This window comes from Thalassophryne amazonica, chromosome 3, assembly GCF_902500255.1.
Source record: "Thalassophryne amazonica chromosome 3, fThaAma1.1, whole genome shotgun sequence".
NCBI classification, from domain to species: Eukaryota; Metazoa; Chordata; class Actinopteri; order Batrachoidiformes; family Batrachoididae; genus Thalassophryne; species Thalassophryne amazonica.
Window position 1 is genome coordinate 75,175,728 of NC_047105.1, and position 19,628 is coordinate 75,195,355.

Genomic DNA, 19,628 nt, shown 5'->3' on the forward strand with positions numbered 1-19,628 from the left:
TGTAGTACTGTGACTGTTGAGTTAGTCTGAAAAAAACTGTACAAATGTAAGTTCTGCATGAATTTTTTAAATTATATCATAATAATGTAGGTTTTACATTATGATAGAAATTGTCACAATGTGAAAAGTATAAATGAAAGTATAAAAGTAAATTAAAAGTACTAAAGTTTTAAAAGTTATAATTTATATTCTAATAATCTTTTAAGTTTCACATTATTGCAATACTGTATAAATTGTCATGACATGAAAAATATACGAATATAAAAGTAAATTAAAACTATGAAAAGTGTGAAAATGTATTTCAGAAAGTTTTGAAAGTATAAATTATATTGGATTAATATGGAAAGTAATTCCAAGAATTTACTTTTCTGGTGTGGCAGCAATACACTTCTGCAGACCGAATTAAACATTTTTTTCCTCGGTCTTAGATCTTTTTACACACAGTCATTATTAATAATTCAGGTATTTTTAGAATTCAACACGGACACAGAAAAAGACACACAGCTGTAAGAAAACTTGGGTAGCAGTCGTACTGTATTGATAATGAATACTCTATGAATTACTGCATGGGTTAAAAAAATACAAATGAAAGGGATGCTTACATTACAGACATGTTCACAGAGTGGAAAAACACAGTTCTGCAGGATTGTTAATGTCATTTTAAAAATGTCAGGAACATTCTTCTATTTAATTCTCATATGCACCCTCTTAAAAATTATCACACCAACTTTTCTGGGTCAGAATATTTGTCATGTTTTTAAGCTCAACAGTTTTGACCTATTAAGCTACACGTTTACATTCTGTATCGTCACAGCAGGAATGTTAATCGTTTTTAAATAAAAGGCCTCGATAGTCAACCAAAACATGGATAACAAACTGTATCTCCTGGATTTATGCTAATAGCATCCAAAAAGAATAATGACTTCAAACCACTGATGCATTCAGCCAAAAAAAACAACAAAACAAAACAAAAAACAAACAACAACAACAAAAAACAATGCGGGCAACGTGATTAGTACCGTACTAGAATTTCAGCAATGTTTCGTGTGTTTGTCAGGTCTTTGTCAAATTTCCACTAAACGTGGTATGTGGATGAAGGTTAATCCAAAAATTGCTCTTAATGGATTAATTTTGGCACATGTAAAGGTCATTGGGGGTCAAAGGTCAAAATTTAGATTTTTTTTTTTTTTCACTCTTTTGGAATTGCCTCGCCGAGATCAAATTAACCAAACGTCAATGTTGGGCTCAAGTTCATTGCAGTCAAAGGTCAAAATTTAAGTTTTTCATTCCAATGTAACCCAGTCTTGGTACACACATGGAAGGAGGTTCTGGAATGCTCCAGGTGAGGTCATACTTACAAATGTCAATCACTAGGATTGAGGCCCTTGGGGGTCAAAGGTCAAAATTTAAGTTCTTCTCTCCAATTTGCATTAATCTTGGCATACATGGAAGTACGTTCGGGAGTTGACCAGCAAGGTCAAACTTGACAAAGGTCAATCACTGGGATCAAGATAATACCTGCCTGTCTGTTTGAATATTCCTCCCAGGTCCTTTTGCTGATTTCTAATGAACTATGGATGTATGTCAATGAAGGCTGACCCCAAAACTGCCTTGAAAGAACTCATTCTGGCAACGGTCAATGAATTTGATTTTCAACATGATTTGGACCAAATCTGGCACACACTTCAGAAGATTTCAGAATTGCTCTGGAATGGTCACCCAGAGGTCAATGATTTGGATGAAGGTCAAGGTCATTGGGGTCAAATGTCAGATTGCCGTAGCCCTTGCTGTCTTCATACCCACAAATAATATGACCTAATTACACTAAAGTGACAATGACCCGCAGTTAAGTCATTCCTTCTCCAAATACCAACATCACGTACAGTGCCTATGTCACACACAGCGATACAACCATACCAGTTACCATACCTAACATAGAAATCTCAGATAATCAAGCGATGACCAAAACAAAGCCAATCTGTAAATCTTTGAACAGTAATCTTTTTAGATTTATACACAGAATTAACTGTACACTTCATACATTATTCATCTGGAAAATTAAGCAACTTTAAAATTTTCCAGTTCTAGTAATACTGTTTTATCAGTGCAATTCTATACAGTTACTTTGATTCTCTTTACAACTGATTCCCTGTTCCTTTAAAATCAACTTACACTTTTAAATGGCTGAATGACCAGCTGCATTAATCCACAGTATATGTATTTAGAATTTATAGTGACTAAACTTAACCACTGATATCTTTAATGTTGAGATTTCAAGCAGACGGAGCAACACTAACACAGAGACGTCCGTCTGTCAAACAACAAACTTATTGCAGTTCTTCACTTCTTATGCTCTGATAAATTTGAGGCTAAAGGTGATTTGGCCTTCTTAACCGAGCGGAGGAGAATGATAACTGAATTTACATGTACTGCATGAGGAAATATGAATGATATCTTTTTTCTGAGTTTACGAAGCACAGTCAGGAAATGTTAAACCACAACAGCAAACTGAGTGTGTCCCTGTGACACGTTTCAGTGATCTTTGAAATCATATCTGGCTTCAAGAGGGCAACATCTGGCATTGTGCCAATCTGTCCCGCAGGCCTGTGTGAGCACACGGGACACGACGTAGGCAAAGAGACTTGCTGGGAGACGGACACGAAGCTCACACTCAGGAATCTGTGCCGCGGCACATCTGGATTACGACACCGCTCTTCTGGAGCTGCTGTAGCTCAAGCTGGTGCCACCGCTTTTATGCGAAACCTTTAGTGTTGTGGCAACCGTCAGGCTTGGCGTCACAGCAACAGAAAAGCCAGATGTTGCAACTGCTGCAAACGGGGTTGGTTCATTTGGATAACCACACTGGAGTAAGATGTCAATGCACTCCTGGCTGCCTACGCTTCGTGCCACAGCCAGTGCCGTCTGCCCCTGAGCATCCCGGTATTGAACATCACAACCGTACTGAATCAAGAGGGGAAACACAGAAAAAAACTTCATTAAAATTTAATTAAGTCATCCATCCATCCATCCATCAATTCCTGCTTACTCCAACTAAGAGTCATTGAGGGGAAGGGATTCGAGTTTTTCTTCCCAAGAAGTTTTATTTAGCATACAGTGCATCTGGAAAGTATTTACAGCTCTTCACTCCCCCCCCCCCCATTTTGTTATGTTACAAGCCTTATTCCAAAATGGAATAAATCCATTTTCCCTCAAAATTCTACTCACAACATCCCATAATGACAAAATGGAATTTTTTTTTTTTTTTAGGCAAATTTCTAAAAACAAACTAATAAATCACATATACATAAGTGTTCACACACTTTGCTCAATACTTCGTCGATGCACCTTTGGCAGCACTTACAGCCTCAAGTCTTCTTCAATATGATGCCACAATCTTGGTGCTCCTATCTTTGGGCAGTTTGTCCATTCCTCTTTGCAGCACCTCTCAAGCTCCATCAGGTTGGATGGGGATTGTTGGTACACAGCCATTTTCAGATCTCTCCAGAGATGTTCAAGCTGATTTTCAGGTCTGGGCTCTGGCTGGGCCACTCAAGGACATTCACAGAGTTGTCCTGAAGCCACTCCTTTGATATCTCGGCAGTGTGCTTAGGGTCATTGCCCTGCTGAAAGATGAACAGTTGCCCCAGTCTGAGGTCAAGAGTGCTCTGGAGCAGGTTTTCATCCAGGATGTCTCTGTACATTGCTGCATTCATCTTTCCCTCCATCCTGACTAGTTTCCCAGTTCCTGCCACTGAAAAAAAAACCCACAGCATGATGCTGTCACCACCATGCTTCACTGTAGGGATGGTGCCTGGTTTCCTCCAAACATGACACCTGGCATCCACCGCAAACATTTCAATCTTTGTCTCATCAGACCAGAGAATTTTGTTTTTCATGGTCTGAGAGTCCTTTGGGTGTCTTCTGGCAAACTCCAGGCAGGCTGCCATGTGCCTTTTACTAAGGAGTGGCTTCTATCTGACCACTCTGCCATACAGGCCTGATTGGTGGATTGCTACAGAGATGGTTGTCCTTCTGGAAGGTTCTCCTCTCTCCACAGAGAAATGCTAGAGCTCTGACAGAGTGACCACCAGGTTCTTGGTCACCTCCATGACTAAGGCCCTTCTCACCTGATCGCCCAGTTCAGACAGGTGGGTAGCTCTACGAAGTGTCTTGGTTGATCTGAATTGCTTCCATTTACAGATGATGGAGGTCACTGTGCTCATTGGGACCTTCAAAGCAGCAGAAATGTTTGTCCCCTTCCCCAGATTGTGCCTCAATACAATCCTGTCTCAGACGTCTACAGACAATTCCTTTGTCTTCATGCTTGGTGTGTGCTCTGACTTGCACTGTCAACTGTGGGACCTTATATGTAGACAGGTGTGTGCCTTTCCAAAACAAGTCCAATCAACTGAATTTACCCCAGGTGGACTCCAATTAAGCTGTAGAAACATCTCAAGGATAATCAGTGGAAACAGGATGCACCTGAGATCAATTTTGAGCTTCATGGAAAAGGCTGTGAATACTTATGTACATGTGATTTCTTATTTTTTGGTTTTAATAAATTTGCAAAAATAAAATAATAAAAAAAACAGAACAAAACAAACGTCTTTCACATTGTCATTACAGGTATTGTGTGTAGAGGTTTGAGGAAAAAACAAATTTAATCTATTTTGGAATACTTTGTGGATGCACAGTACATTAGCATGAAATATATTTTTTTAACTCTTAAAAAACAAACAAACAAACAAAAAAACAAAAAACAAACCTCTGAAATCCTAGGTATATAAATTTGAGTCCATTGCCTCCTGATTATTAACATGATACCTAAAAACATTAAATATTATCATCTTGTAACTGATCAAATACAAAAGGCATATACTGAGCATAAACGGATTAAAATACCGTTAACTTTGATGTACTAGATCAGTCCAAATAGCAACTTTGCTTTTCTTATGCAATATCACATAGACCTGCTTGCCACATGCTGACCATGTACATCTGCTGGATGGTTGGTGGATGCTGAACAGATGATGGAAATCAGGAGCAGGTGTGGCATGTTACATATAGCTTGTCTGCCACCTGCTGGACATGTCTTGTTGCAGGGAACAATCTTATAATCGCATGATGAAAATTAAGAGCAAGTGTAGTTTTGAAGTCACATGAACCAGCTCCCAATTCAGATCAGGGAGACAGATACCCTCTCTACTTTTAAGATTAGGCTTAAAACTTTCCTTTTCGCTAAGGCTTATAGTTAGGGCTGGATCGGGTGACCCTGGACCATCCCTTGGTTATGTTGCTTTAGACGTAGACTGTGTTTCATAATTATTGTATGGCCTTGCCTTGCAATGTGGAGCGCCTTGGGGCAACTGTTTGTTGTGATTTGGCGCTATACAAGAAAAAAGTTGATTGATTGATGTAGTTTGAAATGAACTCACTATATTAAAGCCTTATCTACAGCCTCCTCAGTCCTATATGAATGAGCCTTGAGGGCCGTTGATGCCTGTTCTTATCCCTGGAGTCTGTAGAGTGGTATGACTTGCCCTGGATGAGAAACCAGTTCATCACCGGTTACTTCCTCAGCCATGAGCAGTTACAGGTAGTTGAGCTGGGACAATGCAGATTTAGTGCTCTTGTCCAAGGATGCAGACAGGCAGTGTGATTGGGAATCGAACCCAACTCCTTAACCCACTAATCCACCTGCTCTGCTTTATTTACATCCATCAATAAAAAAACAGAAACTGTATGATCCTGTAAGGTATTTAGTGTTGGCTGTTCTAAAAAAATAAAAAATAAAAATAAAAAAAGGAATGGTTGAGCAACAAGGACACTAGTGAGGGAAGCCACCAAGACACTCATAACAACTCTTTTGTGGCTGTGATTACAGAGTCTGTACATACTGCAGCTTTGGTCTGTTGCATCCCCAGTTACACAGCCTCATGGTGGAGTGTAACAACGAAGGAATTTCTTAAAAGGAAGATATGAAATTTCAGCTAGTTTGCTAGAAGACACATGGGAGACTCACATATGCACATACATACAGTACCTGCCAAAAGTTTAGACTCTGTCTGGACTGACTTGACAAACTTTTGACTGAAAGGCTACATGGCAAAACTTAATGAAACGGACAAACACCTGCTGAGGTCAACCAGAGCACAAGCAATTACAAAAAGAGGGAAGAAACACACCCAAATGAGGAGCTGTGTCATGACCACGTCAGCCTGCTGACAGGCAGCGTGAAGGGCAGAGCCAGGCAAGCGCAGCGCGAGGAGCGACCTGGAGGAGAGACCTAGGCTCAGAGGGGCGTTAATGTCCTCCTTAGTGCAGTGGGCCAGAAGGAGCAGCAGCTTTGGAAGGTTGTGACCCATCACTGCCAAGAGAAGTCGACCAGCCAGCGTGAGGTCTGGCACCTCACTGGGAGTTGGAGGAGGCAACGGCGCCACAAACAGTTTCTGCTCATATTTGGCCCGGATCCATGATTCCCGCTCCTCTCTGCACACGACAAGCAAAGCCACAGGACGACAATGAAAGAAAAAAAGGCACCTCAAATTGATGTTACTATTAAAACACTTCACGGCCACCTTACCGTGTTGCACCAGGTGTTGGTTTACGGTGGCCCAGCGTGCACGCCTCCCATATACTGTTGACCATGTGGTTACCGATGGCACTGAGCACCAGCGTCAGCTCCCGAGGCAGGTCATCCAGGTCCAGGGAGCGAACCCGCGACACATGTGTCCCCAGATTTCTGTGAATCCCAGAACACTCAATGCAGATGAGAGCGCCCAGGTTCAGACTGGCCCAGGTTGGATCTTGAGGGTCAGAGCCAACACACAACAAATTAGTCTCACACCTCATTTACAAATTCAGTGATACACTTGATAGCTTGTTTTCTTTGAAATTTTCTAGCCAGTGTGAAAAAGAGCCATTTTTCATCTTATACTAAAAATCTGTTATGCAAAATACTGTTTGGACAGATTTAAATGCAGGGCTGGTAATGTTGGTTAGTCTGCTAAACATTATATCCACATCAAACACCGGCACTTCATTCAGTAAAACATTTAGTATTTGATATGCTTTTTAGAAGACGAGTTACAGTGCCCTCCACAAGTATTGGGACACTTGGTATTTCATACATTTTAATTTGTGCCATTCCAAATATAAAAAAATACAAGAAAAAAAAATTCTAAAATTATCTTCCTTAAAGCCAAACTGAAAGCAAATCTCTACAACTTGATATCAATTAATTAAAAATATAAACACCAAGATGATCGGTTGCATACGTAATGGAACATTTTGGTATAAAACCTGTAAATCACTTTTATTGCCAGTTTTCTTCAGACAAGTCAGGGGATGGATATATGAACATTTTCAAATCACTGAATATGTCTTGGACTTTATTTACATCAGTTATGAAGAAATACAAACAGTATGGCACTCTATGGTAAATCTGTGTGCAGTAGACAGTTCTCAAAAACTGAGTGACTGAGCAAGAAGGAGAAGAGTGAGGAAAGCCACCAAGACACCCAGGCAACCCAGAAGTTACAGACTACTCCGGCTGTGATTGGAGAAATTATGTATAGTGCTTGTTTTGGATTTTGTATCCCCAGTTATACAGCTTGATGATGAAGTGGTTTAGAGGAGGGTTTCTTAAAATGAAGACCTGAAAGTTCAGATACAATTTGCCAGAAGGTACATCTGAGATGCAAGCCTAGATTTGATGTTTTTGGTGCAAGAAAAACCTGTGTTACTGACTTGGAGCGTCACAGTCAACACAGAAGTTGTTGCCCTTTGCGTTTCGGATCGCTTGCAGAGCCACCGCTTCACTCTGACTGTTCTTACGAGCCTGTGGAAAAACACAGTGAGTCAAAAATAAAGGAAACAAAGTTTATTCACAGATAAGGAAATAATGAACATGTAGCCACCAATTAGAATAGAATAGAATGCTTTTTTATTGTCATTATACACAAGGTACAACAACTCAGCCACATGGGGTGTGTAGCCAGTACATTCTGAGTGCCGGTCCCAAGCCCGGAAAAATGAGGAGGGTTGCGTCAGGAAGGGCAGCCGGCATAAAACAAGCCAACCCAACTATGCAGACTCAGAATCGAATTCCCATACCGGATCGGTCGCGGCCTGGGTTAACAACGTCCGCCACCGGTGCTATTGCCCAACAGGGTGCTGGTGGAAATTGGGCTACCGCTGGGCGAAGACGACGAAGAAGAGGAGGAAAACGTTGCCACGAACAGCGGGAGAAGAAGAAAACTAGAAGGGTGGAAATGAGAGTGGGGACTTTGAATGTTGGTAGTATGACTGGTAAAGGGAGAGAGCTGGCTGATATGATGGAGAGGAGAAAGGTAGACATATTGTGTGTGCAAGAGACCAAGTGGAAGGGAAGCAAGAACATGACATCTGGACAGTGGAAGGAAGACAAGGAGACTTGGTGGTGGAATGAAGAGGTCTAGGAAAGCATATGGATAAAGAGGTTGGCAAAAAAGTTTTGGGATAGTCGGAGAGATGAAGAAAGTAGACAGGAGTACAAGGAGATGCGGTGTAAGGCGAGAAGTGGCAAAAGCAAAGGAAAAGACATATTGCGAGCTGTACAAGAAGTTGAATAGTAAGGAAGGAGAAAAGGACTTGTACCGACTGGCCAGACAAAGGGACAGAGCTGGAAAGGATGTGCAGCAGGTTAGGGTGGTAAAAGATGCACATGGTAATGTGCTGACAAGTGAGGAGTGTGTGCTGAGAAGGTGGAGGGAATATTTTGAAGAGTTGATGAATAAAGAAATGAGTGAGAGAAAAGGCTGGATGATGTGGTGAGAGTAAATCAGGAAGTAAAAGAGATTAGCAAGGAAGAAGTGAGGGCTGGTATGAAGAGGATGAAGAGTGGAAAGGCAGTTGGTCCAGATGACATTCCAATGGAGGCATGGAAATGTCTAGGAGAGATGGCAGTAGAGTTTCTAACCAGATTGTTTAATAAAATCTTGGAAAGTGAGAGGATGCCTGAGGAGTGGAGACGAAGTGTGCTGGTTCCTATTTTCAAGAACAAGGGTGATGTGCAGAGCTGCAGTAACTACAGAGGCATAAAGCTGATCAGCCACAGCATGAAGTTATGGGAAAGAGTAGTAGAAGCTAGGCTTAGAAAACAGGTGAAGATCTGTGAGCAGCAGTATGGCTTCATGCCGAGAAAGAGCACTACAGATGCAATGTTTGCTCTGAGAATACTGTTGGAAAAGTACAGAGAAGGACAGAAAGAGTTACATTGTGTGTTTGTGGACTTAGAAAAAGCTTATGATAGGGTACCAAGAGAAGAGCTGTGGTATTGTATGAGGAAGTCTGGAGTGGCAGAGAAGTATGTTAGGGTAGTGCAGGACATGTACAAGAATAGTGTGACAGCGGTGAGATGCGCAGTCAGAATGACAGACTCATTCAAGGTGGAGGTGGGATTACACCAAGGATCAGCTCTGAGTTCTTTCTTGTTTGCAGTGGTGATGGACAGGTTGACAGATGAGATCAGACAGGAGTCCCCATGGACTATGATGTTTGCAGATGACATTGTGATCTGTAGTGAGAGTAGAGAGCAAGTTGAGTCTAGTCTGGAGAAGTGGAGATATGCTTTGGAGAGAAGGGGAATGAAAGTCAGTAGAAGCAAGACTGAGTACATGTGTGTGAATGAGAGGGAGCCCAGTGGAATAGTGCAGTTACAAGGAGTAGAAGTGGTGAAAGTAGATGTATTTAAATATTTGGGGTCAACTGTTCAAAGTAATGGAGAGTGTGGTAGAGAGGTGAAGAAGAGAGTGCAGGCAGGGTGGAGTAGGTGGAGAAAGGTGGCAGGAGTGATTTGTGACCGAAGAATATCAGCAAGAGTGAAGGGGAAAATTTACAAAACAGTAGTGAGACCAGCTATGTTGTATGGTTTAGAGACGGTGGCACTAACAAAAAGACAGGAGGCAGAGCTGGAGGTGGCAGAGCTGAAGATGTTGAGATTCTCTTTGGGAGTGACAAGAATGGACAAGATTAGGAATGAACATATCAGAGGGACAGCTCAGGTGGGACGGTTTGGAGACAAAGTCAGAGAGGCGAGATTGAGATGGTTTGGACATGTGCAGAGGAGGGACCCAGGGTATATAGGGAGAAGGATGCTGAGGATGGAGCCACCAGGCAGAAGGAGAAGAGGGAGACCAAAGAGGAGGTTCATGGATGTGCTGAGAGAGGACATGCAGGTGGTTGGTGTGACAGAGGAAGATACAGAGGACAGGGTGAGATGGAAACGATTGATCTGCTGTGGCGACCCCTAACGGGAACAGCCGAAAGACAAAGAAGAATACACAAGGTACAACGAAATTAAAAGACAACTCCCGTAGTGCAAAGGTGTAAAAGTAAATATAAAAAATATAAATATAAAAAGACATAAGAATATATACATGTATTTAGAAGGGAGCCAGTAGGTGTATATAAATAGAAGTCTGCGCTATTCATTGCATTCACCTTTATAAAAGAGGGTGAATGCAATGAATAGCATTATTTTGACTGTCTACAAATGCACATTATAAATAAAAACAAATAAATAGCATATATCCATATATCCAATCTACAGAGATGGGTGTCCTTCTGGAAAGTTCTCCTCTCTCCCCAGAGGAATGATGGAGATCTGACTGACCATTGGGTCACCTCCCTGACTAAGGCCCTTCAACCCCAATCGCTCAGTTTTGATGGGTGGTCAGCTCTAGATGTCCTAGTGGATCCAAACTTCTTCCATTTACAGATGATGGAGGCCACTGTGCTCATTGGGACCTTCAAAGCAGCAGAAATCTTTCTGTACCCTTCCCCAGATTTGCACCTTGAGACAATCCTGTGTCAGAGGTCTACAGACAATTCCTTTGACTTCATGCTTGGTTTGTGCTCTGACATGCACTGTCAACTGTGGGGCTTTATATGTAGACAGGTGTGTGTCTTTCCACATCATGTCCACTCAACTGAATTTACTCCAGGTGGACTCCAATTAAGCTGTAGAAACATCTCAAGGATGATCAGTGGAAACCAGATGCACCTGAGCCCAATTTTGAGCTTCATGACAAAGGCTGTGAATACGTATGTACATTTGATTTCTTAGGTTTATTTTTTTATTTATTTTTTTTAATAAATTTGCAAAAATCCAAAAAACTTTTTTCACACTGTCATTATGGGATATTGTGTGTAGGGTTTTGAGGAAAAAAATTAATGAGTGCTGTGAATAGTTTCTGGATGCACTGTACAGTAAAAATAAAACTTTTAAAAATCAAATCAAATGTATTTGAGCCCTTAAGAATGGAGGACCCTACAACAAAAAATGGTGTCATTTTGCTATTCCCGTTAGGGGTCGCCACAGCAGATCAATCATTTCCATCTCACCCTGTTGTCTGTATCTCTGTCACACCAACCACCTGCATGTCCTCCCTCAGCACATTCATAAACCTCCTCTTTGGCCTCCCTCTTCTCCTCTTGCCTGGTGGCTCCATCCTCAGCATCCTTCTAACTATATACCCTGGGTCCCTCCTCTGCACATGTCCAAACCATCTCAATCTCACCTATGACTTTGTATCCAAATGATCCCACCTGAGCGGTTCTTCTGATATTTTCATTTGTAATCTTGTCCATTCTCATCACTCCCAAAGAGAATCGTAACATATTCAGCTCTGCCACCTCCATCGCTTTCTCCTGTCATTTTGTTAGTGACATCTCTAAACTGTGCAAAATAGCTGGTCTCACTACTGTCTTGTAAACTTTCCCCTTCGCTCTTGCTGATATTCTTTGGTCACAAATCACTCCTGCCACCTTTCTCCACCCACTCCACCCTGCTTGCATTCTCTTCTTCACCTCTCTACCACACTCTCCATGACTTTGAACAGTGACCCCAAGTATTTAAACTCATTTACTTTTGCCACCTCAACTCCTTGCCACGGTACTATTCCACTGGGCTCCCTCTCATTCACACACATGTACTCAGTCTTGCTCCTTGCCAACCTCTTTCTCCTTATGCTTTCCTGGACCTCTTCGTTCCACCACCAACTCTCTTTGTCTTCCTTTCACTGTCCAGATGTCACACCCAGTACCTTCCTAGCTGTCTCCTTCACCACATCTGCAGTACTTTTCCAGTTGTCCAAAATTGCTTCTCCTCCAACCAGTGCCTCTTTCATCTGCTCAATGAATTTCTCACAACAGTCTTCCCCCTTCAGCTCCCACCATCTGATCCTTTGTTGAGCTCTCACTCTCTTTGTCTTTACCTCTAAAGTCATCCCACAAACCACCATCCTATGCTGTCTGGCTACACTCTCTCCTGCCAGCACCTTACAATCTCCCATTTCTTTTAGTTTGCATCTGCTACAAAGAATGTAGTCCATGTGTGTGAACCTTCCTCCACTCTTATATGTTACCCTGTGCTCCTCCCTTTTCCTGAAGTAGGTATTCACCACAGTCATTTCCATCCTTTTTGAAAAATCAACTACCATCTGTCCTTCCACATTCCTGTCCTTGATACAATATCTACCCATGACTTCCTCATCTCTTCTGTTCCCTTCACCAACATGCCCATTGAAGTCTGCTCCTATCACCACTCTGTCATGCTTGGGCACACTCTCCACCACCTCATCTAACTCACTCCAGAAATCTTCTTTCACCTTCATTTTGCAACCTACCTGTGGGGCATATGCACTGATGATACAACAACTTGAACCCACCGCCTGTGCAAACTGCAGCCTTGTAATGACATGAAAATGAAATGTTTCAAGATGATGATTGATTTATTACCAGCAATTAGTACTTTCAGAGGTTATTGGACTATTTCCATGACAGGATGAACAGACAGCGCCATAAACCCGTTCGTGAGATGAGACGATATTTTAGTGGTCAGGCTCCAGTAATCATTAATTAAATTATGTCCCACTTAAAGGAAGCGGCAGTAAAGACAGAGGAAAGAATTCAGGGTGACTTTGTCCCAAGCTGCAAATATGTAACACCCAAATGATTTTATAACAATCCAAACGTATTTCCCGGGGTAGCAAATGTCACATTCTAAATTTAACATGCAATAGTAAAATCCTGCCACTCTGCTCTCTGTGTGCGATAACACACACGAGTCATTAAATCCTGAAGAAATTGTAACAATTGCTTTTGCATGTGCAAGATGATTCTATTTACTGTAATATTTCTACTTCAACTCTGGAAGTAATGTAAGCCAATAAGTCAGTTTAAGTACAAATATAATAAATAGAAAGTAATTTTTGTTTGGATTTTTTCCACGCTAGTCTGTCGGCTCTCCACCTTGACATTGTGGGTGCAAAACTTGTGGCTCAGAGTGGTGCAAATGCTGCACACAGCATAGTGTTGAGAAAACAGACACAAGTGAAAGATTTTTTTTTTTTTCCCTGTCATGAACATCATTGCTTCACTTTACAAACTTGCATCTCAGATGCTGATGCCAAAAGCACAAATCAGTGAGATGCAACAGCTTTTAACACCGGCTGCATATTGTCATAATATTTACCAAGTGTTACCTGAATGCATAGATTTGTTTGTGTGTGTGTGTGTGCGCGTGTGAGAGAGCAATATTTCCTCCCTTCTATCATTGTTTTTCTCTTGCAGTGACCACAATACTCTGTCATACTAATAAGCTGTTGCAAAAAACTGGAGATGATATGTGCAGGCAAGCAGGGTGCATGTGGACTGTGAACCCGCTTTATAAGGCCCATCTTCATGTTAAATGGTAAATGGACCGCATTTATATAGCACTTTGCCATCTGCATCAGAGCTCAAAGCGCTTTACAGCTTTACAGATAATGCCTCACATTCACCCCGATGTGAGGGTGCTGCCATACAAGGCGCTCACTACACACTGGGAGCAACTAGGGGATTAAGGACCTTGCCCAAGTGCCCTTAGTGATTTTCCAGTCAGGCTGGGATTTGAACCAAGGATCTTCTTGTCTCAAGCCCAACGCCTTAACCGCTAGACCACTACCTCCCCTAATGTTGTGCTCTTTAAATAAAGAAATACATATCATCAGACTATAGAGCTAGGTTTTTTCAGATCTAAAATGCAAGCGGTTTATGGCAACATGCAATAATACGAGGTCTATTAGAAAAGTATCCGACCTTATTTTTTTTTTCAAAAACCATATGGATTTGAATCACGTGTGATTGCGTCAGACAAGCTTGAACCCTCGTGCGCATGCGTGAGTTTTTCCACCCCTGTTGGTAGCGTCATTCGCCTGTGAGCAGACTTTGAGTGAGGAGTGGTCCAGCCCCCTCGTCGGATTTTCATTGCCAGGAAATGGCGGAATGATTTGGGCTTTTTTTCTATCAGAATGTTTTCAGAAACTGTTAGAGACTGGCAGCTGGAAACCATTAGAAAAATTTATCTGGCTTTCGGTGAAAATGTTACAGGCTTGGTAGAGAATAAGGAGTGTTACTGTCGCTTTAAGGACGGCCCCCAGCGGCTGTGGGGCGCGCTGCGCTCCGAAGCCGCCATCGACAGGCTGAACAACCATTTCATTTCTAAACGGATGGCTGTCTGGATCCGTGACCATCATGTGCCTTTTCTCTGGTTATCACAAGAGCTGGACATCAACCATTTTCCGGCAGATTTCACTTTTAACAAGAGATTTTGTCATGGAAAGCCGAGCGGAGGCTTCGCGCATCATGATGGATTTGCTACTGGAGCGAGACAAAACCACCTCCGTTTTGGTCTCACAGGACGGCTTTGAGATGGCGTTCAGACACTTGTCGGTGGTTTTTCCATCAAGTGATTATCCGAGAAATTGTGGATGTGCCTGGACATGCCAGAACATGTCCCGTGAGGCTTCATCACGGCGTTGCTTTGCGCCATGCGGCACCGCCGCGACGTGCGGAATTCCTCCGCACGTCTGTCTCAATGTGCCGAAAAAGTGCTGATGTCCACGTCTTTTCACAATTCCTGTGCTAGTCAGACGACGTCCCGGATAAAACACAGCGTCCAGTTTGGAAATGAACGGCACATTCCACTGTTACAGGAGTTTTTGTCATGGAAAGAGGAGAGGAGGCTTCGCGCGTCGCGGCGGTGCCGCATGGCGCAAAGCAACGCCGTGATGAAGCCTCATGGGACATGTTCTGGCATGTCCAGGCACATCCACAATTTCTCGGATAATCACTTGATGGAAAAACCACCGACAGGTGTCTGAACGCCGTCACGGATCCAGACAGCCATCCGTTTAGAAATGAAATGGTCGTTCAGCCTGTCGATGGCGGCTTCGGAGCGCGGCGTGCCCCACAGCCGCTGGGGGCCGTCCTTAAAGCGACAGTAACACTCCTTATTCTCTACCAAGCCCGTAACATTTTAACCGAAAGCCAGATAAATTTTTCTAATGGTTTCCAGCTGCCAGTCTCTAACAGTTTCTGAAAAAATTCTGATGGAAAAAAAGTCCAAATCATTCCGCCATTTCCTGGCAATGAAAATCCGACGAGAGGGGTGGACCACTCCTCACTCAAAGCCTGCTCACAGGCGAATGACGCAACCGACAGGCGTGGAAAAACTCACGCATGCGCACAAGGGTTCAAGCTTGTCTGACGCAATCACACGTGATTCAAATCCATATGGTTTTTGAAAAAAATAATAAGGTCGGATACTTTTCTAATAGACCTCGTACGTAAAAGTACCACCTCTCTACCTCATTTCAATATCAAGACACCCATGGGTGCACATATGAGCACATGGGGACATGGTCTTTAAAGATCGTGGGCACTGGGTGTGACAATGACAACTTGAGTCAGGTGGAAACTAGAAGTTGCAACTGCGTTGCGTTGTGTGCCACTTTGTGTCAGGTGGACAATAGCAGCTTATGTTAAATTTCAGTGGACCAGCTGATCCTCAGAAACAAGCTCACATCTGAGACAGCGCCCACCTGGACACTAGGAAATGCATTTGATGAACTAAAATGACATCCTTTGCTCACTTTGTGGTGTCATGATAAAGATGTATTGTTTCCTCTTTAATGCTGTAAATGACTGTGTGTGCTGTCTGAGTATCCCAAAATGACTTTTTGCTGTGTCTTGCCTTGTTTTTGCTGCTCTCACACAGCTGCAGGCTGGCCAGGATCTGGCTCTCAATGGCTTGGACCCACGAGTCTCTCTCTTCCACACTTTGGGCTTCAAAGTGCCATGTCTGGCCCGTGCTCGACACAATCAGGAAATCAAAGTTGTCCTCGTCTGACACAAATGCATTGAACAGTTTGTCAGTTAAAAACCAAATAGCAACCCATTTTCTAAAATTTGCTTGCACACAGATAAATAAACTCGAATAGCACTCAGAGTACCTCTCTCTGCCAAAGCCAAAATTCTAACTCTAACAACTGCAAGCTGGCAGGTCCTTTTCACCAGGTCTGATGAAAATCTCTTCAGGAGCTTGTTTTATGTTCAGATTTGTGTCTCCATTTGTCTATTGGGATATGCCCCAAAATGTAATGCTTTATATTCCAGGCCATGTCTAATCAACCAGTAAAGCTGAAAATATATCCTCCTGACTTCCAGGACACATACACACACACACACACACACACATACATATATACACTCAACAAAAATATAAACGCAACACTTTTGGTTTTGCTCCCATTTTGTATGAGATGAGCTCAAAGATCTAAAACTTTTTCCACATACACAATATCACCATTTCCCTCAAATATTGTTCACAAACCAGTCTAAATCTGTGATAGTGAGCACTTCTCCTTTGCTGAGATAATCCATCCCACCTCACAGGTGTGCCATACCAAGATGCTGATTAGACACCATGATTAGTGCACAGGTGTGCCTTAGACTGCCCACAATAAAAGGCCACTCTGAAAGGTGCAGTTTTATCACACAGTACAATGCCACAGATGTCGCAAGATTTGAGGGAGCGTGCAATTGGCATACTGACAGCAGGAATGTCAACCAGAGCTGTTGCTCGTGTATTGAATGTTCATGTCTCTACCATAAGCCGTCTCCAAAGACATTTCAGAGAATTTGGCAGTACATCCAACCAGCCTCAAAATCGCAGACCACGTGTAACCACACCAGCCCAGGACCTCCACATCCAGCATGTTCACCTCCAAGATCGTCTGAGACCAGCCACTCGGACAGCTGCTGGAACAATCGGTTTGCATAACCAAAGAATTTTTGCACAAACTGTCAGAAACCATCTCAGTGAAGCTCATCTGCATGCTCGTCGTCCTCATCGGGGTCTCGACCTGACTCCAGTTCGTCGTCGTAACCGACTTGAGTAGGCAAATGCTCACATTCGCTGGCGTTTGGCACGTTGGAGAGGTGTTCTCTTCACGGATGATGCGAAGGAGATGTGTTGCACTGCATGAGGCAAATGGTGGTCACACCAGATACTGACTGGTATCCCCCCCCCAATAAAACAAAACTGCACCTTTCAGAGTGGCCTTTTATTGTGGGCAGTCTAAGGCACACCTGTGCACTAATCATGGTGTCTAATCAGCATCTTGGTATGGCACACCTGTGAGGTGGGATGGATTATCTCAGCAAAGGAGAAGTGCTCACTATCACAGATTTAGACTGGTTTGTGAACAATATTTGAGGGAAATGGTGATATTGTGTATGTGGAAAAAGTTTTAGATCTTTGAGTTCATCTCATACAAAATGGGAGCAAAACCAAAAGTGTTGCGTTTATATTTTTGTTGAGTACACACACACATACATATATATATATACATACATATATATATATACACATATATATATATATATATATATATATATATATATATATATATATTTTAACTCTGTCCAGTTAAAATCCAGGCTTGCTTGTCTGGTGAAGACTGCTATGAAAGTGGTAGGGAGGACGGGAAACTCTTCCCTGCAGTCCATGTATGAACAGTCTGTTCTCAAAGGAGCGCAGCGAGCTTTGTCAGATCCTTCTCACATCCTGTATCCTGAGTATGAACTCCTACCGTCTGGTAGGTGATACAGAGTCCCTCAGTGCAAATTGAATCGCTTTAAAAACTCATTTGTGCCTACATCAATTAGAGTCTTAAATATGGTTCCTGGGATAGGTAGTAGGATTGTGCGTTAATGACATGGTGGCATTGTTATTTTAGTGTTATTTATTCACTGTTAGTATTTTCCTTAACCATATGTGGGAGATGGCTGTGCAATAGGGGTATGTGTTTTTAGGGATATGTGCAATATGCATGAATTATTATGGGAGACCGCTGTGTAATACGGGCATGTGTAATTTGGATATGTGTATTAGGGATGTGCAATATGTATGATTGATGTGTGTATTAAGTTATGTAATTTGTATGAGTTATGTAATTATGTCATGGCAGTTTTACTTTTACTTGTGCAGCTCTTGGAGTCTAAGACAAATTTCCCGGAAGGGACAATAAAGTGTATCGTATCGTATATGTGTGTGTGTGTGTGTGTGTGTCCTGGTAGTCAGGAGGATATAACCTCCTTGATTTTCAATTTCAATTTATTTTCCTTTATATAGCGCCAAATCACAACAGAGTTGCCTCAAAGCGCTTCACACAGGTAAGGTCTAACCTTGCTAACCCCCAGAGCAAAACTCCCTCTGAGGAAGAAACCTCAAGCAGACCAGACTCAAAGCAGTGACCCCCTGCTTGGGCACAGAACAATTCACAGATGAATATACAAGAATTGCTGTTGGTGCACAGGACAAGAGGATCGCCAACACAAACACAACTCCCATCTCTGGATGGAGCTGCACCTTAAACAGAGAAAAAAACAGAATCAGGCATCAGGAAGACAAAAAATACTGTATATTTTGCCAGCATTAATCAACAGGAAAAACAGAAGAAATACTAAGGTGATCACCAGCCACTAGCCCTAAGCTTCACTAAAAGACCCAGAATTTAGGTAAAGTTGAGGCTGCGGCCCGCTCCAATTACTAATAACATGAATTAAAAGAGTAAAAAGCATAAAACAAAACTGTACCAGTATGCTAGCCATATGAAAGGGAAAATAAGTGCGTCTTAAGTCTGGACTTGAAAATCTCCACATAATCTGATTGTTTTATTGATGCAGGGAGACCATTCCACAGAACAGGGGCACGATAAGAGAAAGCTCTGTGACCCGCAGAATTCTTATTCACCCTAGGGACACAAAGTAGTCCTGCACCCTGAGAACGTAAAGCCGGGGCTGGTACGTAAGGTTTAATTAGGTCAGCTAGGTAGGGAGTTGCCAGTCCATGAATAATTTTATAGACTCGTAGCAGAACCTTAAAATCTGATCTCACTGGGACAGGAAGCCAGTGAGGAGACGCCAAAATGGGTGTAATGTGGTCGAACTTTCTGCTTTGTGTCAAAAGTCTGGCTGCAGCATTTTGAACCAATTGGAGAGGCCTAATGCTAGACTGCGGTAAACCAAAAAAAAAATAGAACATTGCAGTAGTCCAATCTAGAAGAGATGAATACATGGATCAGGGTCTCAGCATCAGCCATAGACAGGATGGGACGAATCGTCGCTATATTTCGCAGGTGGAAGAAAGCAGGCCTAGTAATATTTCTAACATGGAGGCCAAAGGACAACGAAGGATCAAAAACTACCCCAAGTTTCCTCACTTTGTCAGTGTGACGTATGACACGCAAGCCTAGGCTGAG

At 42.5% G+C, this 19,628-nt stretch overlaps 1 protein-coding gene across 2 annotated transcripts in view; it reads right to left on the reverse strand.

Moving 5' to 3' along the window:
* Window positions 1–1,629: 1,629 nt before the first annotated feature.
* The window catches only part of LOC117507064 (arf-GAP with GTPase, ANK repeat and PH domain-containing protein 1-like), a 70,893-nt gene continuing 52,894 nt past the window's right edge, over window positions 1,630–19,628 (reverse strand). For both annotated transcript variants that reach the window (XM_034166819.1, XM_034166817.1), the window contains exons 16-20: window positions 16,058–16,209; window positions 7,750–7,840; window positions 6,584–6,806; window positions 6,186–6,489; window positions 1,630–2,961 (exon numbers count right to left, since the gene is read on the reverse strand). In XM_034166819.1, the coding sequence (XP_034022710.1) occupies window positions 2,701–2,961; window positions 6,186–6,489; window positions 6,584–6,806; window positions 7,750–7,840; window positions 16,058–16,209 (1,031 nt within the window). In that variant the 3' untranslated portion in view covers window positions 1,630–2,700. The remainder of the gene's footprint in view (window positions 2,962–6,185; window positions 6,490–6,583; window positions 6,807–7,749; window positions 7,841–16,057; window positions 16,210–19,628) is intronic.